We start from the raw sequence: 24,281 nt of genomic DNA on the forward strand, positions 1-24,281 counted from the left end.
GGTGAGGCGTTCACTTCCTGTCGGACATACGGGTTTGAACAACAATGAAACATACAGCTTACGGACGTACAGAACACACCTGGAGGTTTATTGAGTGTTCAACCAAAACATTTAGCCACATTTCATGTAAAGAAAGGGTCAATCGGTTAATGACTTGAGTGCTAATTTGTTCCGATTTATTTATAATATAAATACAACACGTTGATACAATCCATTTGGCTATATGAGCTCATCTTTAGGAAGCTCAGTTTTCAAATACGGCAACACTAACAGACAAAAACCATTTCCTTAATTATGAAACACATTCAAAGGAACCTCCCGTTGAGTTAAAATGCACCAACATGTTATGATGCTACATGCCAAGTACACGATCCTATACATCAAAGTGCAATGTCACAATGGGTTAATGCTAGAATTCATAATTCAGTAATCTACTAAACACTTTATTATTATTTCATTCAGAGTGCTGCTGCTCTTCGTTCAGGACATGCGTGAGTGGATTCACAACTCCCCAAAAAAGACAAGGATTAAAAAAAAGGCACTTTCACATACACACACACACACACACACACACACACACACACGTGCATCCGCAGCCCGTCTCAGCACGTCGTGTCTCATGTCAGTCGCCACACACACATCAGTTACCAGCCCGGCTTGAGGCCACATTCAGTGTGCTGTTCAAGTGTTGGTTTTTTTTTTTTGGGCGTTTTCACACAGAGCCCCACCCTGTTAGCTTATTGTGAATTTAAGGTTAACTAGTGACTTCAGTGACTTCACAAGCAGGTAAACCATTATTCTGACACACACACGCACACACACACACACACACAGAAAGTGGCATGCTTTTTGCACTCGTTTCCCCCAACTTGCACTTGCGTGTTCTGGCACTCAGGGCAGGCATGAATTATCTATCATCTATCACTATTCTAGTGCTTCTGCACTTACAAGGGAGCAGAACAAGGGCAGGCAAGCAGGACACGCACTCCCCTCACACACACACACACACACAAACAAGAACAAAAGCATACACCCACCCCCGTCCCAGAAAAAGTTCTGTCCAAGCTCCCTCCACCACTCAACCATCGCACCCTGTTTGAAGCTCCGGGCTGGGCGTGGGTCCCCCCTCCGAAAACACAAGAAGGCTGTTAAAAAGTTTAGCGAGCGTCCGAGGCCGCTCGCTGAACATTCAATAGATGGCTGAACAGTCGTTGGATACTGCGAACATTCATTAAATAGCTGGACGTTGGTTAAATAACGTGAGTTTGGTGTCACCGACGACCTCAAGAGGCGTTTCGTGGTTTGAGGTGCAAGTGAGCTTAGCAGCTGAACCGAGTGGAAACTAAAAAAATAAATTATAAGTCACGCAGACGTCATCGAACCTTCGGCGCCTTCACTCTGCCGCGTCCTCGTCCCTCCAACACGTCCGGTCCGTCCTCACAGATGCAGCAGCCGATCGGGATAGTGTTCAAACAGCCTGCGGCCCGGTGGGCGGCAGGCCCTCGGGCTCGCGCAGGCCTACCTTCATGACAGTACAGCCAACATTCACGTCACGGAAACTACACGTCACTGGAGCTGGACTACACCCCCCACGTCGGGACAGGAAGCTCTGCCTGCGCTCGCTCCCGTGTCTCCTCGCACTTCTTTTAGCTAACCTTTGATAAATGCTTCGATACATGGAGAAAGGAAACTCCTACACACCAAGAGAGTACACACCAACCTGACAACACATAAATATCATGGCATATCATATCATAGGTCATGTCATATATGATAGTTTATTACTACATTAAATCCTTTTCTCTTTCCTACCGTTTCTACCCTCATGTTGATTATAAACATTAAGCAGTACCCTGATCTCCTCTTCTGGCCCATTTTTGGCCCGGGTCGGCCTGATTTGGCCTCTTATCGGCCTGGTTTGGCTCACATGGTGCAGGATTTGTCGAGCGGCGGGGGCAGAGGCGGGGTGCTGCTCTTGGGCGGGACCATAGGTTTGGGCCTCAGGGCGGGGGGCCGCAGCGGAGCCCCGATGCGGGCAGCTGCCACGGGCTTGAAGGAGCCCAGGGTGTCGGGGGAAGGGTTGGCCGGTCTGGGGGGTCCGGGCGGGGGTCCGGGGAGCGGGCTGATGGGGCTCAGAGGACTGAGGGGGCTCGGGGTGCCGGGCGTGCCTGGGGTTCCAGGGGTCCCGGGGGTGCCGGGGGTTCCCGGTGTGCTGGGGGTGCTGTGGGGGCTGGGGGACTCGGAGGAGCAGGTGGTGATGGGGCCGTTCTTCACCTGCTCCAGAGTGTCCAGCACCACGTCGGGAGCCGGCCGGCAGCCCTGCCGCTCCAGCTGCCTCAACTCCCCCAGAGCCACGGTCACTGTCTCCTCGATGTCCTGCAGGAGCAAAGACAATCTCAGTCCAGCGTTCTCCTCCACCTCCTCCTCTGCTCTGTGTCCAGCAGCTCGTCTCTGACTGCTCAGCAGGCGGCGTTCAGAGGCTTTTTACAGCTTCTTCTCTGAAAGCGACGCTATGAGAGCGCTGAGTGTGTGTGCATGTGTGTGTGTGTACCTGTGCCAGTGTGTCGGGGTCCAGCGCTCTGGAGCGATGCGATTCGCTGAAGCCGTGCTGCCCGCTGCTTGAGCGACGGATGGGCGTGTCCTCCGGCCTCCGCAGCGAGTCGTGACGGCTCACCGTCATGGTCACGGCGGCGGAGCGGCGGCGGCGCTCCGGGCTGTCAAGGGGCGGGGTCAGGCCCTGCCCCCGTCCCAGCAGCAGCTCCCGGGGACTGAAGTGACCCGTTACAGGTGGAGAGCTCCGCTCCATCACCCCCCCGTTCCCGTGGCAGTGGCTGTCGTTGGAGCGGCCGAGGGGGCGGCGGAACAAACCGTCGGTCCGCTTCCTCCTGTGGCTGTCGACAGGAAGTGCACTTTTACTACATTTCACCTCTGAACTCAAACATCTCATAACAAAACACAGTCACAGATTCATGAAGCAGTTTTTTTCTCCCATCAATCATCTCGGCCCCTCAGACTGATCTGGTGACCCTTTGGAGGGGCGCGACCCCCAGGTTGAGAACCACAGGACTAATCACTGTGCATGAAGTATTTGAAAGTATCTCTAACAGGAAAATAATGCTCTGACGTCGATGCGTCACTATGAACAATCTAATAATGTGTACCTTTACCTCTGAATACTTCAGGTACACACAATGCAGTATGATTACATTGTTGTATTAGTACTTTTACTAAAGTAACGGATGTGAGTGCGTCTTCCACCCTGCTGGTCTCGTGTCCTCTGTGGACAGCACGTGGAGTCACACGACAGAGCGTGAAGACAGCAGGATGAAGAGCGCAGGTATTTTTAGAGGCGAGAGAGGAAGGTGGGAAGCAGCTTCGTCCTCAGCTGACGAAGACGCCGTCTGCTCACAGACCTGTTGTAGGTCTCCGGGGGTCTGATGTCGGTGGGGGAGCTCAGCTCGCTCCTGGACCGCTTGTCGTCGGTGCTGCTGCTCCCTCCGTCGCTGTCCGCCTTCTGACTGAGCGTGTCCGACATGGCGTCGGCCCTGAACGCACCACAGACAGCACACACACACACACACACACACACACACACACACACACACACACACACAGACACACACACACACTCCATCAGGACAAACTAACACAACGCACCAATCATCAATTAACTGATCAATGGCATGCGGTCAGTGAGTCCAATCAGTCAGTTAATCAACACGGCGTGAAGTCCAGCGACAAACTAATCCCTCAAATCCGTCACCGCGGCCCGTCGATGAGTCAGCGAGGCCACTTACGCCTTCAATCTGCTGCCTGCCGCCGTCCAAACACTGACGATCGAGGACGGCGTCCACAGAGAATCTTTAAGAAGTCGTCCAAAATATATCATTTCATTTTAAAACAGGAGGGAACCGTTTTGCTGGGGACTATTTTCAGCGGCGGATGAATCCACATCTGGTGTTCTAATGTTTGTGGGGTCGGGTCTAAATAAATAAACAGGTGACCTGAATCCACCGAAACACTTCGATTTAAACGTATTTTATTTACTTTTATTATCTGAACGTTCAAATTAACGATGTTTCAGCTTGTTTTTGGCTCACTTTCCTCGTCATAACCTTCAGATGAAACACTCCACAATTCCAAACACGAGCCTGGAATAATGTGATAAAATCAATACATCCACAGTGTGTGTGTGCGTGCGTGTGTGAGCATGTGTGTGTGTGTGTGAGTGTGTGTGTGCGTGTGTGTGTGTGTGTAAAAATGAATTTGCTCTGAGGCAGAAGAATACGATCAATCAGCTCTGCAGAACCGAAACGCTTCAAATAATCGATTTCAAAGAGTTTGATGACAGCAAGAAAAAGGCAGAAAATCCTGGAACGTACTTTAAAATCACATTAAAGCACAGCGTGTGTGTGTGTGTGTGTGTGTGTGTGTGTGTGTGTGTGTGTGTGTGTGCGTGCGTGCGCGTGCACTCGCCTGTCCTTCACCACGATATACTGATGAGGCACCAGGCCGTGGTTGCCGTTGTGCCGCCCCTCCCACCAGTCATGTGACGCGCGCTGGAAGAGCTGCAGCGACGCCCCCTTCTTGAAGGACAGCTCGCGGCCCGACCGGCCCACGTAGTCGAACCTCGCCACCGCCTCCACGGCCTCGCCCTCTGCCGGGGACACAGAGAACAGAGGAGGAGGGGGTAGAGATGAAGATCAGAGCCGGACGTGGAGGCGGGGGTGAACCTGAACCTGTCAGTCTGCCGTCTCTGCGGCTTTGTTCCCCCCCGGCTCGGCCAATCAGACGAGAGCATTACAAAACGTTAAGGGCTTAAGTCTCTATCAGTTCAGATGGAGAGAGCGGGGAGGAGGGAGGGGCGGGAGGGGTGTGGAGGAGGGAGGGTGGAGGGTGAGATGTCTCCATGGCTGCTGTTGCCGTGGCAACCTCTCTCCACCAGGAAACAGGGATGGGAGTGTGGGCGACTGTGTGAAGGTCAGGGGTCGTGCATACCCTCGTCGCTGGTCTGAGTCTCGGTGCCGCCGTCGGGCTCGGTCTCCTCCAGCGCCCCCGGCTCGCTGAACGGACTCTCGCTGCGGGAGGAAGGCGAGAGGCGTCAGGCGCCGCGTGCGCGCACACACACACACACACACACACACACACACACACACACACACACACACACACACACACACACACACACACACACACACTGTCCATTCAACACGGGAACAAAGGGAGAAGGACGCATGCACAGATGGAGACGAGCTGCACATCGAGTGTGACGACGTGATGGCTGAACGTCAGCGTGGATGGAAAAGAGGAAGACGTCTGACGGACAGAGCGTTTCCACACACTGATGTAACGCCACAACCACAGAGAGGCTCCATGGAAGGGCTTTTCAAACACCGTGGGCCCCACCCCGCAGCTCCCATGATGCTTTGGGCGATGTGAACAGGAAGTGTACGGATTCAGTGAGCTATGCGACTTGTTTACATGTTTACCACCATTAAAAGTTTGCCGAATCGGCCGTCAGCAGCTGATGTTTGCAGCGCGCTCAGGATGCACTGACAGCTTCACTGGATCACTCTGATCCTGAAGAAAACTTAAAAACATGAAATTTCTCAGGCAAGTTCTGCAGCGTCTGTTTCAAAGCAGATGTGTGGACTTTTACGTGTGATGAGATGAGAACGTGTTTCATGAGGGAATATCAGAGTTCAGAAGGTTAATCTCATGGAAAGTGGGAATCAGGGCGCAGAGGAGCAGTAACATCAGGACATGATGATGAAATGAACTCGATTAGCGACTGACGAGCGAATGAAAGGTTCTACATGCTGAAGCTGAGTCTCACCAGTACTGGTCCCCGGTCATACACTTCTCGTAAACCGGCCCGGGCAGCTCCTTGGTGTCGGGGAAGATGTTGTCGTGGTTCAGGATGACCGTCTTGATGACCTCGTTGACGTGCGCCTGACAGGCCACCTGGTCCAAGGCGTCCGGCGTGGGCAGGAGGGTGGGGCCGAACACGATGGCCAGGTTCCCAGCGTCCATCATGTTCTCGTCGCTGTACTGGGAAAGGCTGCGTGACGGGGAAGCAGTGAGACATTTGACAACATTTTGGTCTCCATTGGCTCCCTTAGGACCCAGATATCCAATAATAATCTATCAGCACCTTCATTAAATCCTGTTTTTTAAATGATTTACGGTCACTATGTTTTCAGCCATTCAATACATGTAGTTCTGTCATTTCCTCCTGTAGAGCAGTTTGAATGTTCGTGGCGGGGTCCGCCATTCCCACAACGTGAACTCAATCAAACTGACATCAGCCTCATGTAAGATGAGACAGAGCTTCATTAAGCCTGAAGGAGCTTCTTGTTCCACAGGCTGACGTTAAAACGCCTTCACTCAGTTTTCCATCATTGTCTCTTGGTGCCACCAGCTTCAGGACCTGGAAGTCAAATCCTGACAGAAACAGAAACATTTTCTCTCCTCGACAGCGAAGCTCCCACTTTAGTGAAAGCGAAGCTGAGAGCACTCGATGAGAAACGCGGCGATGCGCTCAGCCGGCGGATCACACCTGCACATCACACCTCTCCATCCTGCTGCTCTCAGTCTATATTTATTTGAGAGGCTGCAGAGATGAAACGAGCTCTGTTTTATCATCTCTACATGCTTTAAGTGCACACTCCTAACCTCTTCACTATAAGAGAGGTTTATCCTCGGCTGTGAAATCAGGTAGGATGAGGGAACAGTGGGACTGTCACGAGCGCTGAGGGCGAGCGGACACTCACTGGTTGAGGAAGGCGAACAGGTAACGCATCACCACCAGCGTCGCCCTCGGGACTCCCAGCAGGATCTTACGGATGCACTGCGCCCTCTCGTACATGTTCTCGATTCCTGCGGTGAGAAATAAGCATCAGAGAGCGCAGACAGAGACGACGAGGCGTGACACCTCCAGAAAGAGCGCAGACAGAGACGCAGCGTTTCTGCTGTGGAGGGGACGAGTTTCAGAGAGACAAAGAGACACGAGAGAGAAAGAAAGACAAAGAGAGCGAGAGGGGAGGCGAGCGCGTGGGCGGAGATTCAGTCTGCATCTCCACTTCAGGGAGAAGGAAACAGCACGAGAGCTCGCCGGCAACAGAGGAGGTGAGCTTCAACAACTTCTCCACATTCACTCAGACAACTCCATCTTTTCTTTCTGAAACTGTTCTCCAGCTAAGACGAGCGTGCAGGCGAGGCCTCGTTGCACCTCAGAGCCAAACCAGCGCTGTGCGCTTAGCCTGAGACTAAAAGCAATATTTTTTATGTTATGTGCTTGTTTTTTAAAGAATTGTGACAAAAATGTAAAGACAAATCTCTGGTGGACACTGTCTGTAGTTAATGTGTTGGACATACAATTGATCAATTCCAGGTTCACTGGTGTCATTAAAAGTTTGCCGGATTAGCCGTTAGCAGCTGGTGTCCTCGTGGATTCACACACAGCTGTTACTGGATCACTTTGATCCTGGAGAAAACTTGAAAATGTGAAAATAATCAGGCAAGTTCTTTTTTCTGGACTTGTCTTGTGATGGACGTCAGAGGTCATGCAGAAACTTCGCCTCACGTCTCGCACTCGCAGCCTTGAAGACCTGATGGGAGTTTAAAACGCTGAAAGCAGCAGAGAGAAGCCAGAGAAAGTCCAGCAGCAGCCTGTAAAGCAGACCGAACGGACGGCGGTACTCACGGACGCAGGAAATGAGGTCATTGAACCTCTCCTTTGGAAACAGCGGGTTCTCCAAACCCCTGAAGTAGAGCTTCAACACTCCGGCCACAGAGTTGATGTCATGGTTGCTCTCCTCGTCAATCAGCGGGTCATTACCTGCAAGACGGACAGAGGGGGTCAAACACGTCCCTGCAGCCGTCCGTCACGTGTCCGTCGGCGATGACCTCACCTCTCTCGAAGGAGTTCTTGATGTCGTTGACCTCCACCTGCGACCCTGACACCCGGAATATGCCTTGATGCTGCAGACCTGTTGGAGCAGAGGGGTTAGACCTGCAGACCTCCTGGGTTTATCTGGTGAAACCAGCGCAGCGCATGTTCCTCGCCGGCCGAGCCCATCGAGCCTGAGCTGAAACTCACCGTGCAGGTTGATGAAGCGGATGCAGCTCTCCACAAGCAAAGGTATGGCTTTGGTTGAATCCTGTAAACACAGTCATCAGGTGCACGGTCAGAGTCAGACCTCCAGACTGGTTCTCATTCTTCTCTCATCAGTTCAGTCACAGTCTGATTTTTCTGTGGTTTTTCTTTACATTAACAAATTCCAGGAAAAGACAAGAACCAACAACATGTTCGTCCATCCCTCCATACTTTGAATAAAATAACTGCTCACCATCTCAGTTTCATTTTCAGAAAAGCCTCAATAACTCCCGAAACAGCCGGCCACTGTTGTTATTATCAGACATTACTCAAACAGCACGTTTATTGGAGGCTTTTCTCAGCTCAACAAGTCAAAAAAGTAAATAAACTGGATGCTGCTTCCTGCATTTTCCATATTGTCCTTAATCTTTAATTATGACATCTAATTTTCATACAAAAATTAATGGTAAAATTAATTACTGTAAGCACATCTTCACGATGAGTCACATTAGATCATTTTTAGCATCTTTTAGAATAATAATGACTGAAAAACTACAGATAAAATGTTTTTGCAGCCCTGAGTTCAGTCTGCAGGACTCCTCTTAGGTTGCAGGTTGCCTGCATGCAGCCTGACAGGCGAAACTCGGGGCTCACTGCGTGCGAAGTCGCTCACAGTTGCATGTTAAAGTGGCTGCTCTGAGGGCAGCTGAGACCTGAAGGCGGCTCAGATTGATTTCTATCAGCTCCTGCTTCCTCTCATCTGAATTTCAGGAACTCTGAATGATGAAAGTGAGAAACAGCCTGAAAGAAGTGGAACTCTACCTGGTGCTTGCTGTGGGAGTTCTTCCGCCCACGACTGTAATGAGCAGAGAGAGGAGAAAGTAAGAAGAGAGTCTCGGCTTCACGGAGCTCAAACCGAAGCGAAGGGAAGTAACATTTATTATTAACATGAAGAGAAAATGTGCGCTGAGATTATACCTGGTAGTCAGCAGTTCAGCTTTATATCCTGTAAGGAAAGAGACAGGGAGTAATGATCACGGCTGTCCTCTAAAATAGAAGACAGAAGACAGCCAGAGACAGTTCGTGTGCTCTTACCCTCTGCTAAGGCTTTCTTCAGGATGTCATGTTTGGCCTGCAGTTTGGAAATGAGGTTACTGCCCTCCAGGTACTCGCGGAATTTCTGAGGGTCGAAAACACACAAGTTCAGTTCAGTGTTTCTCCAACAGAGGGCGCACCTGAGGCGGCACACCTGAGGCGGCGCATCTGAGGGGGCGCACCTGAGGGGGCGCACCTGAGGGGGCGCACCTGAGGCGGGACACCTGAGGCGGCGCACCTGAGGCGGCGCACCTGAGGCGGCGCATCAGCGACAAACTGAATACAAAGTCAGCATGCAAAGACCTCGACACTAACATTGGCAGGCTTGTCGACACCTGGTCGGACCTCTAGTTGCAGATAGCCTTCTGGTCAAGGCTTCTGATTGGCCGAGACGGCTTTAGGGTCACAGCGCCACCTGTTGGTTTGGCTCTGGGCTGTGCTTCAATTGTGTTTTTGCTCCACCCAGCTAAACCGCCACCAGCCGCCTGTCAATCTTGCTGCTGCTGACCTCCACTGGTTTACCTGCTCACCTGGCTGAAGGTGTACTCCAGGACCCTGTGACATCACTAGTGGGTGTGGTTACAGGTGCAGCAGACCACACCCAGTAGTGAAACAGGTGAAACAGGCTTGAACCTGCTGCTATGTGTTTCTGAACGTTACGCCGCGCCGTTGGCTCACATTGAAGTAGAAGAGCTCCGTCTCCTGCTGATTGGCTCGTCTCTTGGCCAGACTCGGTTTGTTCAAGTAGCCGTCCGACACGCTGGACTTGACCGACTCGGAGGACGGGCTGTGGGTGAAGCTCTGGGAGACGTCGTAGTCGTCCAGCACCGTCATGTCCTGCAGGGTGGTCAGAGTCGCACCCCAGGTCTTCTTCACCTGGAGGGGGGAGTGAGATGCTGCTCAGAGACAACCAGAAATCAGAATAATAAGAAATCAGCTGCTGTTGATCTCTGCAGGAAGTGCACGTGTATCCTGCACAGGGTCACTCCCAAACGACTCCAGCACAGACTGTGAACATCAGCCTGACAAACGTTAACTCCAGGACTGTTTCCTGCTCTGAGACACCTGATAAAAAGGCCCAGAGCTGCATGTGAAACCACACTGACCTCCAGACTCGTCCTCCAGCTCCGACTGAACGTCTTGATAAATGTCATCCCTGCTCAAGACTTCACGGACCACAAGCTAAGAATGAGTGACTTCAGGTCTCATTTTCCAAAGAGGCGCTCAACCGCTCAGTTTGTGTACGCGACGTATGCAAAGCGTGTTTGTATTTACAGCAAAGATAATGGCTGTGAAAGCGTTTGTATTTGCACATGATAATCAGGGTGTGTTCGTGTGTGTGTGTGTGTGTGTGTGTGTGTGTGTCAGCTGCTGAGACGTGCAGACGCAGCTCATTAATCCACACTCCTTCAGCATTTTTATGCCCTTCAGGGCGAGTTAACAGCTGCCCTCTGTGCACACAACACTCCCGTCTGCTCACAGCACCAGCGAGGACGCCAGGACTGCAGCACCACGGCGCTTTCGGGCGGCACAAATTTATTTTTAGAGGCTACATCTGCTCCATCATCGCCCATTACAGCAGTATAAATTACCATAAGTTTGTGCAGAGTTCAGAGCTGTCAGAAAAACATTTTCATTTGTCATCAGTGAGCTTTTTGGCCACAGTGAAATGTCTCAACAACCATCGGACAAACTGCCAGGAACGTCAGTCTTCAGGGGATGAATCCAAATGAATGTGGGGACTCTGCTAACGCTAACGTCAATCACCAAACAACAGCAAACACACGTGTACGACAGGACGAAGTGTCGTGGTCAGTGATGTTTAGGCTACTAGGCTACGTTTGCGTAGCTGGTGCGACTCACTGCAGGAGCGACAGCACGAGAGGAGAGCTCGACAGCAACATTAGCTTAGCATAGCATCATCGGATATCTGTCATGTCTGTCATCACTGCTGCAGAAATACCCTGAAATACTGTGATATTATCTTTGGGCCGTATCGCCCTCCTCTAATGGCACATTAACACGCTAAACGCTGCAGAACAATCTAACAAAAGTTGAGCTGCATAACTCTTAATGTTACTACGTGCTTCACCAGAACAATCAATTAAAACAAAGGTACAAAAATAATAAACAAGGCAGAAACAAGTAAGATCAGATAAAACACGAGCTAAATGCTAATATTAGCATGCTAACATGCTTTTTTGGTTAAAAACCACCTAAACTCTTTGCATACGGAGCTTCGTGCTAACTGATTGGACAGCCGCTGATCATGTGAGCGGTCCAGCCAATGGGCTGTGAGCTCGGGCTCGATGTCTGCAGTATGTTTGGAGATTCTGAGCGTCACTTCGGTTGTTGTGGGTATTTGCGTGTCTGACCTCTTCGTTCTCGATCTTCAGAGACGCCAGGCGAGTCTGGAGCTGCGTGAGGCGGAGGCTGAGCTCGCCCTGCACCTGCGGCTGGGAGCCAATCTGGGTCACCTGACAGGAAGTGGAACAAGAACAGGCCAATGAGGAAATGACTCTCCAGAGAGAGCTTCCGTCAAACACACCTGGTCGATATACTGACTGTGTCGCCCATGTGGGCCTGGAAGCCGAAGCGCTGTGGGGGGCAGAAGGCGGTGGGGTAGAGGCCCAGCAGACGCTGCCTGTCGCGGGCGGGGTCCAGGCCCTCCACGGCCCCCTCCAGCACCTCCAGACCCGCCCTCCTGGAGGCTTCAAGGCTCAGTTCGGCCGATAGGTAGGTCCTCAGAGCCCGGCTCAGACTGGAGTGGTACCCTAGGTCACAGCACTGAGACACAGAGGAAGGAGACTGACGCTTTATCTAAAGAGGTTTAATTACTTCAACAGTTTGTCTGTTTATGGGCTCAAGATACTACAATACCCATGAGCCTCTCCTGCTCATGTAACAGACAGGAAGTCAGTCAGAGGCATGAATGAAAATCAAAAGTTTGTCGTCAAATTTGTGAGCAAACCTGGGACCATAAGCTGCTCAGACTGTAGAAAACATGGCCGGCGCTCACAGGGTTTCTGTGTTTCGCCCTCTGGCTGCTGTCTGTCGTATAAACATGTATTCTAATCTTAATGGTTGTCACTACAGGCACTGGGATCCATGTTTGTCACTGTTTACTACGAAATACATGCGGGTGTCACTGCGGGGACGGACAGGCGTGTACTCACGTCGATGATGTCGGGCAGGTCGTGGATGTAGTATTTGAACACGGAGGCGTTGGTGGCCTCCAGAGTCAACAGATACTCGTTCCTGGCTTTAAGAGTCTTCAGTTTGTTCTCTGAGTACTTCGCCTTCCTCTGACGGAGAAAGAAACACATGAGAAGATGAAACATCGGATAGAGCGGCGCTGCCAGAGTCCACGTTTCCACTTTAAACTCGTCTCATGAGTAATGTTAAAGCGAGGAAGAGGCGAGGACTCGTCTTCAGCTAGAAACACGTTAAATTATCCATCGTGTTGCTTCCGTTCAGCCACACCTGATGCTGGCGCTCTTTTCACGTACCTTCTCTCTCATCTTCTCCATCTTGCGGGCGGCGTTGCGTCTCTGGTGGCGCTCCTCTATCCGCAGGCCGAACACGGGCTCCCCCCCTCCGCCCGTCCCCGACACGCCCTTCACGCGTCCCTCCTGGCGCTCCGCCTCCCGCAGCTTGGCCTCCGCGCTGATCGTCTCCACGTGGTACATGTGGTACGTCTTCATCACCTAGGCAACAGCAGCCCATAATAACACAACATCAGACTTTGGCCACCGACCGTTTTTACTGCTCAAGGCTGTCGGGTCCACTCTGACGTGATGTCAGAGTTTGGACAGGAGGCTTTTAAGACGAGCGCGCTGACAGAAATCAGCAGATTTTCTGCTCTGCGGCTTTTTGCAGACCTGAAAATAAAGAGACAAAAAGCCGAATTCATGGCAGCAGAGTGAAAATGTGAGGCAGCGAGGACTTCCTGTCAAAGACGCCTCTTTGGCCCAGTTTCTAATCCGTTCTGTACGAACAGACGGAGCTTTAATGACCTTTCAGCTGAAGTTCTGTCTGCAGATTTCAAGACTTTTAGAAAACAAATATAAAGAAATCAGAACTGATGCAGGGAAGCGTCGGACCTCAGGATAAAGCCAGAGGACGAGAGGACGAGAGGACGAGAGGACATGGGACGTCAGGGTCAGTGCAGAGGCAAGCATTGCCTTCACTTCCTGTTGTAACTCAGCCCTCATTCAGCATTTTCTGCTCTCTTGCACATAAATTGGTCAAAGTCGCAGCTGAACGCGTCGACCGATGAGACGTAATGAAATGAAACCTCAGCTGGATCAAACTGTCCTTTAAAGACTTTTTAAAGACTCATGGATGTCAAAGACAAAACCGCCGTCTCCCCCGATGAAGGACTTACGGTGTAAAGCTCGTTCAGCAGCTTCATGAGGTCCTCCTGAAGCTGAAACATGATCTCCTTACTCTGAAAGAGGAGAAGAAGAAGGACAGCATCAGCAGGAGGTCGAGGAAGCAGCGGCTTCGTATATTTAAATCAACAACGTACTTCAGGTCGTTTTTTAGGCTTTTCACTCGACTTCTGAGCAACAGCTTTCAAAAACTTTGATAACTTCTTTAAGTGAAGGACCTGTCCGACTATGAGCGGATGAATAAATGACCACACAAACACACGAGCCGAGCTCTGCTCTCTTACACACACACACACACACACACACACACACACACACACACACACACACACACACACACACACACACACACACACACACACACACACTCGCTCTGGATTCCTGCCTCATGCATTAAACAGCCCTCAGTCTGAAGGAGCTGTGTGGCAGCGGGCGCCACATTAATATTACATTATGCTAAATGACTGTGGGATCCCAGGATGGATGAATCCGGTTCCCATGGCGCCCGCTGAGAAAGGATCAGCTGAGCCTGTCGCCATGGCCACGGGGCTGTCAGCGTTGTCATGGCCACTGGCCGTCCGTCTCCCTCCGGTGTCCCTCCTCAGAGCTCTGGACTGGATGTGATGGAGGTCTTCCTGCTCATGGCTGCCGGCAGCGCTGCACTTTAGTTAGCATGAATAAAAGACGAGCCGGCACAGAGATTAATAATGAACACGGCGAGCTAAAGACGGAGGCGGCGAGGCGCGTGCGTGCGCTTGCACGTGTGTTTAATTTGCTAAACTCCGAGGCGGCCTGAAGACCTCCGGGGAGCGCCGACTTTACTTTTCATTAGAATCAGCTGCTGTACTTAAAGAAGGCGTAAAAAATGAAGGAGCCTCGAGGTCTGAGGAGAGGAAAACTCAGCGCCGCTCAAGGACAACATGGCGGTACTTTAGAGCACTTCCTGCTACCTTCTACTTCTTCTTCACTGCATTAAGAGTCATAATTATTAAGATTACAAAGCAAACAGTTCAAATAAGCTCCAACATCTTTACAGTACCACTAACACATTAACACTGATGCCGTGTAACACCGACAGCAGCCGCTCTGCACAGAGAGAGAAATCTACTGAGTCCTTCATCCGTCTGTGCTGCAACACAACATCTACACAACATCTACACAACGTCTGCTAACATCAGCCGCAGCAGAACGTTTGAACTGAGCAGTTTGAGTTTCACTGATCGTGAGCTCAACTTTTCATTCATATGAAGAAGAAGTCTGTGTTTTATCGTCTAATGCCAAAGAATCTGCTTTTTATTTTCTAAAAATAAGTCTCAGTTTTTCAGGCTGTGAGCTGCAGCGGCTTTTCATCAGCAGGCTGACTAAAAATCAAAACAGGTTTTGGTAAAATGAAGCTTTCAGGACGACAGAAAAACGTCTTTATGAGATCGTGGACGTCCGTTTGAAAAGGATCTGAACGCTGATCTGACCTGAAAACAATGTTTTGATCTTTTTAACTGCTGTTTTGTTTTGTAGCCGTTCAATAAAGTTTAATGGGAAATTAAAGATTGGAGATGTTTAGAACTCAGTCACATCATAAAACACCATTGAAGAAGACATAACTGATTCTCTCAGTACATTTGGCTGAGCGCAGCACTTTCAGACTCTCACTTGTACTGAAGTACTTTTATCATGCAGTACTTCTACTTCCTGAATACGAACCTCACTGAAACACGCTCTGATGTGATCTGACATGAGTTCCTGCAGCAGCTCTGCGATTCCATAATTAATGGCCTTCTTTTTGGACACACATGCAGAAACCTGCAGGATTTATTGGATTTCTCTCGTCTCTCCTCGTTCTCGACGTTCAGGCTTCACTTCACAATCTGTGACTGCCGACGGCGACAGATTTAAAGAAGGCGGCGCCGACGGAGGATTTACAGGAGGAAGTTTCAGCGCCGATAAAACACATGAAACATACGGAGGTCTGGAGAGTTTAGGCGGGAAAACTCTGTGATGTCACCTGAGTCAGCGTCGGAGAAGAAGAAGAATGTGTGGCGCAAACAGGAAGTGAAGGGGGTCAGCTCACCCTCTTCAGCAGGCGGGCGGAGTCCTCGCTGATGTGCGTGAGGCGGGAGATGACGTTGTTCAGGTAGAGGTCGCTGAGCGTGGCGTGGTCCTTGCTCTCCCTCCTCACCTGGAGAAGGGGGGGGGGATACGATGATGTCACGTTTCCCACAATGAAAGAGTCTCGAGCACAAACGCAAACACGTTCAACCGACCTGGTTCAAGAGCAGGTACCAGCAGTTGACTGGAGAGAGCAGGTTCTGGTCCTTCCTGAGGAGAGACGAGAGACACGTTAAAGAGACCAGTCAGCCTGTTCACCTGAGGGACGATCCAAACAGGTGTTTTTGGAGCGTTCAACAACTCCTCTGGGATGTACTGCAGAGGTGGAAGAGATACTCAAATCTACTGCAGTAAAAGTAGCAGTACTGAGTGAAAAAATACATCCTGCATTCAAAAGTATCAAAGTATTTGCATCAAAACGTGCTGAAAGTATCCAAAGTAAAAGTACTCATCAGGCTGATTTCAGAATAAAACATAATCAGATCATCGCTGATGCATTCATGTGTTCATGCTGCAGCTGCTAAAGGTGGAGCTGGTTTTAATGACTTCACACACTGCTGACTTTAATAAAGATGTTGAACATGTCCGCTAACAGTTAGCATCAAACATTGGTGATTTACGCTCATTTAAACTTTCTTAGATCAAAATTCAGTCCTGTTTTCATCCTGTAGAACAAAGCATGTGCTGACGTGAGCTCGAAACAACCAATTCAAACCAATAACATCATGATATTCACACTTTGATCGATCTTCAACTGTTAGCCGCACAGAGCTAAGGTTCGGTCGTTAGCTGGCTAACAACAGCGCGGCACGTCGGTGTGTTTTCAGGCGTTCGCCACCTCAAACTTTGCACTGTTTACTCAAAACATGCTTTGATTTGATGGTAGAAAATGACTTTTCATTGATACACTGCTCACACACACGCACACACACACACAGGCCTACTTGTATTGCTGATGGTCTTTCGTGCTGCGTGTCTTGGCCATGAACCTCTCCGCCAGCTTCTCCAGGTTTCTGGAATATTCCGTCTCGATCTCGGCCTTCTTCCTGAAGAAGTCCTGCAGGTCCTGAAGCAGCTGGACTCGCATCTCTGTCTGCTGCTCCAGACACCGCTGCTGCTCCACCAACTGGGCCCTGACATCTACACACACGCACGCACGCACGCACGCACGCACGCACGCACGCACGCACGCACACACACACAGATGGATGTCAGTGTAAATTAGACACTTTGGTAATTTGTTTATTGGTGGCAGCAGAATAACTGGAGGACGTCTGCAGACAGAACTGTGGCGTCCATTAATCTCTGGTTTTACCTCCACAAAGATGGCAGATCATCTGTCTGTGCTGCGCTCAGTTCATTCATCCTGCGCTGAAAACAACACTCTAAGGTGGAAGGTTGAGTCACATGACGCAGCACAGTGAGGACCAGCGGTGAATTTATCTTTAACTGTATCTGCTGTTAGTTTCTCCTCTGGTGCTTTAAACGCTGACGTCACATTTTATAGACTGATAACTGAATAAAAAGCCACCGTGCGCCTCCAGCTGCAGGTTTGTGATGCTGTGCGTTCACATCGTGTCGAGCGTGTTTATCAATCAGCGACCCTCTGATCCGTATTCCGCCTCATCCGTCCTGTTTGCACTTTGTGCTGCTGCACAAACATGGATGAAAATAGCAGGTGTGCACGGCAGCGCCCACGCAGTCTGAGCCCCGAGAGCCGCCGCCTCGCACTCGTCTTTGCACATCTGTGCTTCAGATTCAACAGCAGCATGCTAACACGCTTGTTTTCCATGCTCACTATCTCAGTTTAGCATGCTAGCATTTGCTAGCATGATTAGCACAGAAACACAAAGTCCATTTAGGCTGGTGGGAATGTGGTTAGTTTGGACAATGTGGCCTCATGATGGCCAAGACAATCCACCCGACACTCGACTCAAAAACCATAAATGTCAGCCTCACGGTGGCGCTAGAGGGCGAGCCAGAGGATCACCAAAGACGGTTTCATCCTCCGGGGACCATGAACATCTGTGCAGACTGTGATGGTAATCAGATATTTCAGTCTGGACCAGCATGGCTTCCCGTGGAGACACGTGTCCAGCAAGGCTAAAGGTCTATGAATGTATGAGACGAGCAGTGAAAAATGTCCATCTGAACGTCTTCAAGCTGCTCGTCGTGTCTCACAGAAACCAAAGACATCACATCTCATCGCATCTGAGCGGCTGGAAACAGTCAGAGTTCAGCGTGTTTGCTCGATAACTGACAATAAATTGACGAGCTGCTTAATTTAAATTGCTTAATTTTCTGTGGGTTGACTAATCAATTAAATCAGCTGATAATTGATCACCGCCCTCCTCTTCCTCCTCCCTCTTCTTCCTCCTCCGCTCGCTCTTTAATCTCTTATAATTACTGATGAAGACTGTCCATTTTTCTCAGTCACCTTGGACGACATCCTCTGACCGCAGTGAAAAACCTGCACACACAAACACTTTCTACATGCACGCACACACACATGCACACACACACACACGCACACACACACACACACGCACACACACACACACACACCATCAGTCGGCATGGTGATGCCTGGCTGCACGCTCCAGCGGTCGTGCTGTTTCAGAGCTCGATCTATCTGCAGCAGGAGGAAGAGAGCGGGTACAGAATACACAATGATAACCCCGCCTCTCTCTCTCTCTCACACACACACACACACACACACACACACACACGCAGACAGACACAAACCAATCCCTGGGGGACCCTATCCACTCCACTACCTGTTGTCTTGGCAACCACACACTGTGTGTGAACCATGTGATGAGGAAGGTGAAGACGAGAGCTCGTATCTGCCGCATCGACACACACACACACACACACACACACACACACACACACACACACACACACACACACACACACACACATTTTGCCGGACATGCTTCAGAGGCCTCTGCAGACACGCTGCCGTGGCCTCTGTCCCCACAGGTCCATGAGGCGTCTCTTACTGTCCGCGTTCGTGTGGACATTGATCCTGGATTGCCGTTAGCTTACTAATTTAAAATGGCTGCCGTTTCTCGACGCGCTCATGCTCTGAGCGCCTGTAAAGCTGCAACACTTTCATATAAACGAATGTCTGCTTTGCTGCTCCGAGTCCCCGATGGCTCCAACACATTTTACCCCAAGCGGGCAAAATACTGCTCTGTGATTGGCCAGTTGGCCAAACGGGACATGTCAAGTATGGCTTGAAGCATCCCAGCAGTCGGCGGCTTAATCACTCCTCTAAATTGGTGTTAAGTCTCGTTGGGCTGCACGTAAAAACGGCAACACAGCTGATGCTTCATGCTCCGTTACAGTTAAAGGAACATTTGGATGTTTTTTTTGTCGAGGCAGTCGAGAAGATCGATGCCACTCTCATGTTCGTTAGCACAGCCGGCAGCTAGCTTAGCTTAGCATAATCACTTGAAATGGGGGAAACAGCTAGGGTGCTAATTATGCTGTTCTTTATGAGGTTTTGCGCTGAGCTGGAAGAACTTCATTATCTGACTGTCTGACAGGGTTTCAATGATGTTTCACTGACTGTTGGATCCCCCCCCCCCCAACGCTTTGCATTTCCTGTGCAAAAGTCAACGTAGAGACCAAACGTTCTCAAAGGAGACGTATTTGTGACGTATTGTGGAATAAAGCAAACGAGCCAGTGAAGCTCAGAGGAACAGACTCCTTCTGCTTTTCTTGCTGGTCCCACTCACAGGATGTGAATCCAAACTCTCCTGCCTCCAAAACGATGTGAGACTCTTTGCATTCGGTCCATCAGAGCTGCTCCAGAGACTGAACTGTCAGATGGACCCGCCAGGAGGTAATTAGCTAATGTTAGCATGCTAAAATGTTAAACTTATTAGCATGTTAGCGTGGCACTGTGTGTGTATGCAGGTGTTAGCATTGAGCTAAAAGCTGCTTTCTGTTTCTGAATTCTTTATTTGTACCTGAGTATCTGTCTTCTGGACGGTAAGTTGGACATAATGTCATCTTTCATTTTAGGATATCATTATTTGCATTTTTCACTGTTTTCTGCTGATTTAGACACCAAACAATGGATGAAGTAATCAGGAGAACAATCAGATGAACTGTCTGTTTACTGTCAGATGAGGACAATAAGTGTTCCACAGGAGTTTGTGTCCGTCTGTCCAATGAGGAGGACATAGATTAGGTTTGCTGTAGCAGAAAGGAGGCGAGACTGTATCAATGGAAGTCCTCGGCTTGGATCACAGTCGATTGAACGTGAAAGGAGGACATCCGCCGCACTTTTAGCGTTTGATGTCTGAAATGCTTCTTCTTAGAAACCTCCTCGCGTGTCCTCGTAACACCCCCGAAGACAAGACTCAGCCTCTTTGATCAGAGGAGCTCCAGTCAGCACAGCACAATGAGGAAAAGCACCGACATGGAGAAGAGCGTGCAGACAATACGGCGAGCGTGAAGCGTTTGTCTGCTGAAATCTCTGCACTGATTCTATCTGAGAGCTCGTTCTGTCGCTCAGCCGGCGGGATGGTCATCAAAGGTGAAAGCATGAGGGCGTAAAGAGGAGGAGGACGCTCGCAGAGACACATTCTCATCCAAACACAGCTCATTGTGCTGGTTTCAATCACGTGAAATCATTTAGATTTTCAGCTCTGAACACCTTCAACTTTAATTTGGATCAGTTACATCGTCGCCACGAAGCCCCGAGCAGCGAGGTTCATTTCAATCGCCTCCGTTACTCCACATTAGAGAGATTATGTGCACACAGCTCAGGTCTGAGGCTGCTTAGAGAGCTGGATCAGATCCCAAAAAGCATTTAATGTGCCGCAATAAAAACAACGAAGCATTTAAAGCAGAAACAAACGAACGCGGTGCCAGAAAGCTCGATGTGATGAGCACCTGGAGACGCCGGGGCCAGACTTTCCTCTTCAGAGGGTCTGAGCTCCAGCAGGGAGGCGACGCGAACTGCTCTGTCTCTGAAACCGATCGCATGAAAACCACTGATCTGTCCGTCAGTGAAATCATCTGATAAATCATGTTTGATAAATCATTCAACTTGTGGTCGATTCAGGATTTTAAAGCAGAGTGAAAGAAGACCCGACCGTGAGCACCAGGTGATTCAACGACATCCAGCCTGACAGATCGAGGAGAAAACAGAGCAAAAACGACACAAATTCATGTGTGAATTCAAGTGAGAATCGCTGAATTTGAGTAAAAAACGACGCTGAATTCACCCCAACATGAACTGAACGTGAACTAATAACTTCTCCCTCACAAGTGTTTATGAGCACGAGGCTCAGACCCTCGAGCTTTTATCAAAGAACCAGACTGTCCAATCGCAGCTCTGCATCTTTCAGGTCGACCCATGATTCAACCTGCAGCTCCGCCTCCATCCACACCTTTGAGGGCTTCAACTGTCCATCACACCGGACAGGAAACACCAAGGAGGCTTAAACTTCTGGAGCAGGTTCGTCGAACTGACCTGACGAGCCGACGCTGTTCGACGCCACCGAGCACCAAAGAGAACAATGTCAGCACGAGACGATGGAAAAACAGGAAAATCAGCTGGAGACAAAAGTCTTAGTTCAATATTTTATTACTGAATCATTTATCATTCTCTGGTTCCAGCTTCTCAGATGTGAAGATGTGTCGCTTTCCTTCGTCTTTATGATGGTAAACTGAACACTTTTGGGGTGAAAGCAAACAGAAGCAATCAGAGGACGTCAGCTCAGCCCGCGGGAACCGTTTCACCGTTCTCTGACATTTTCTACGGATCAAGCAGCTGTCGAATCAGCTGATCCTGAAAGTAACGGCGAGCTGCATCGGCTGCTCTCGGATGGCTGACTCCCCTCCATCCCGGTCGAGGGAGTCTTCACTTCCAGCCGTGACTAATTCATTCACAGTCCTCTGAGATGATTCATTACGCACATCTCATCCATTCAAACATCTTCACTTGTGTCTGTGTGCATACACTGTACATGTGTGTGATGTCACAGGAAGAGGGCGCAGAGGGAAACGCGCTGATGGAGGCCTTTGATTGAGCCCTCCAGTCGCCTCACTATCTCCACCTGCTCCTCTCCATCCCGTCCTTCCTGTTTGCAGGTATGCAGATGTGAGGTCACTGATCACCTGCGTGCACACGCAGGCAGGAAGAGGAGCGATGGCCGCCGCATGCAGCAGGAAACGCTTCATCTCTGCCTCGCGTCTGGCTCTCCTCTCTCCCCTGCAGAGCTCCTTTCTTCTCCCTTTTCCCATTTGCATTTTCTCATTAAGGCGACCGTCATCTCATTCAGAGAGGAGGTGTCACACAGAGGCGAGGAGCGCGCTCGCTGGATCGAACACCACCCAACACAAATGTGTGCCGTCAGCACTGTGCATAATCTGTCCACTACCTTTCCGCGAGGCTCACCTCACCTCGGCGAGCAGACCCCACCCCCTCGTGAGAGAGCGGCCGCCACCTCCTGTGTATACATTACACACCACCTCCTGCATCGGCCAATCAGGAGCCGGAGCAGGGAGGCAGACTTGGAAAGCACATAGTTACAACGCAGATCTATATGCCGGGCTCGCGGCAGGAGGCGCAGCGAGGGCCCGTCGGCGGGGGAGCGGGGGCTTTATCTGAGCGGTCATTTCAATGCAGGGCATCCCCGAGTGTGTTTTGGCAGGGCGCCAGAGCAAGGGCCACACACACACACACACACACACACACACACACACACAAACAGGGATGAGTGCGTGTAAACAAGCACACACTCCTCACACGGGGGCTGTAACGCTCTCCACTCCTCTCCATTAAAACTAATCACTCAAACTCCGTCGATTCATTGTGTGCAGGGCTGAGAGGAAGGTATGTCACACGAGGAGAGAGGAGGAGGAAGGAAGGGAGGAAAGGGAGGAGGAGGAGGAAGGAGAGGAAATTATTTCTGAATGAAGCCGCCTGAATTTAGACGATTTGAACTCAACACAAAAGGTAATCTGCCGTGGAGTAAACACACATCTCCTCCTCCTCAGACTCAGAGGAGGCGCCGCGGATTCAGGTGGCGGAAGCGGCTCGTTCAGACGCTGAAAGCGATGGCGCCGCTGATGGTGATGGCGTGGGCGTAGGTGACAAGTGAATGTGGAAGTGTGAAGAGCCATGTGGCGAGGGAAGAGCTGCGTGGCAGAGGGAGGAAGAGGATGAATAGATCTCGTCAGAGAGGTGGGACGAGGAAGGTGGTGCCCTGGCCGTCTCTAGCGGTATTTGCAGGCGTCCAAATAGGCAAAACGAATAAAGGTTGGACATTTTGAACCGTGGCTCCTCAGCAGGTGTCCTGCAGGTGAGGAGGTGCACAACAAGGCGGCTTCACGAGCATCCCATCGCCCCTCCGCTGCACAAAATGAGGCAGCCTGTTGTAGTTTCACTAAAAGGTCATTTGACGCGTCCGTAACCGCCCCGGCGTAGCGGGGATGATGGTAACCATGGCGCCAGAAGGAGGAGGAAGAAGAGGAGGAGGAGGAGGAGGAGGAGGAGGGGAGGGGGTTGTCCCACGGTCATGGCAACCACTATTTCAGGAGTGAGTTTGTCATCATCATCATCATCACCTTAAACGTGTTCAGTTCAGCATCATGCCATCAGGTGATCTATGGAGACCACACACACACACACGCACACACACACGCGCGCACACACACACGCACACACGCACACACACTGCTGCAGTCACAGCCTCAGAGGAATACCAATAGAAAGACCCCCAGACGAGGACACACTCACCTCAGGACTGAGCGTAAAACCCACCTGCTCACACACACACACACACACACACACACACACACACACACACACACACACACACACACACACACACACACACACACAGCAGAGAGATCAAGGTGCTCTGCAGAACAGATCCCCCCCCCCCACACACACACACACACACACACACACACAAGCCATCCTCCTCCCCCTCCTCCCCCCTCAGGCGCCATGCAGCACTCAGGATGAACCCAGAAATCCTGACGTCTCATGGTGAGGTGTCAGCTCCCATACACACCCTGCACAGCCTGAATCCAGCACGGGCACGAGGGCTGCACATGCTGGCAGACAGGTGTGTGTGTGCGTGCGTGAGTGTGTGTGTGCGTGCATAGGTGAGGAAAGGTGGGTGTGACTGCGAGCACTGGGTGCAGAGGCGCAGGAGGTGTTCCCGTTAAAAATGACCATCTTACCTTTCACCTGGCTCTCGTACTCCGCGAGGATCTCTTTGTCCTTCTTGCTTTTGTTTGAGTTTGACATGTCGTCACAGGAAAGGTGACCGATGAGCAGGTGAGCAGAAAAAAACACAAAAATCCGCCTTATTTCCCTCCGTGTGCGCCGCCCGAGGCTTCACCCACGAACATGCTACTTACATCCATCCAGTGCCGCAACAACACAGCCAGTAGTGGCCCCGCACCTCCACGCTGAGGAGCAGGAGGAGGAGGAGGAGGAGGAGGAAGAGGCGGGGGGAGGCACGCGCGTGAAAAATCACGCACGCTCAGAGAGAAATTACCCACTCGTGACCGCCGCGAGGACCCGCACAAACCATCCTGTTCATGAAGGA

At 50.7% G+C, this 24,281-nt stretch overlaps 2 protein-coding genes across 3 annotated transcripts in view; one reads left to right on the forward strand and one right to left on the reverse strand.

Moving 5' to 3' along the window:
• Positions 1–18,349, forward strand: part of upf2 (UPF2 regulator of nonsense mediated mRNA decay) — a 72,893-nt gene extending 54,544 nt beyond the window's left edge. The window contains exon 22 of one of the 2 annotated variants that reach the window (XM_070991675.1): positions 18,339–18,349. The gene's annotated coding sequence lies outside the window, so the exon portion shown is untranslated. The remainder of the gene's footprint in view (positions 1–18,338) is intronic. The other variant, XM_070991677.1, reaches the window with a different exon arrangement.
• On the reverse strand, positions 70–24,281 carry LOC139350368 (SLIT-ROBO Rho GTPase-activating protein 1-like). Its single transcript, XM_070991681.1, has 23 exons — positions 23,911–24,281; positions 16,638–16,833; positions 15,849–15,903; positions 15,656–15,763; positions 13,581–13,643; positions 12,703–12,900; positions 12,370–12,498; positions 11,759–11,980; positions 11,569–11,670; positions 9,872–10,069; positions 9,194–9,278; positions 9,077–9,104; positions 8,921–8,954; positions 8,102–8,162; positions 7,914–7,991; positions 7,706–7,840; positions 6,774–6,879; positions 5,837–6,061; positions 4,999–5,078; positions 4,477–4,657; positions 3,414–3,545; positions 2,552–2,891; positions 70–2,376 (listed from the first exon to the last, which is right to left on the reverse strand). The coding sequence occupies exons 1-23, from the start codon at positions 23,975–23,977 to the stop codon at positions 1,924–1,926; spliced, it is 3,276 nt and encodes a 1,091-aa protein (XP_070847782.1). The 5' UTR covers positions 23,978–24,281; the 3' UTR covers positions 70–1,923.

This window comes from Chaetodon trifascialis, chromosome 22 (genome assembly GCF_039877785.1).
Source record: "Chaetodon trifascialis isolate fChaTrf1 chromosome 22, fChaTrf1.hap1, whole genome shotgun sequence".
Taxonomy (NCBI): domain Eukaryota; kingdom Metazoa; phylum Chordata; class Actinopteri; order Chaetodontiformes; family Chaetodontidae; genus Chaetodon; species Chaetodon trifascialis.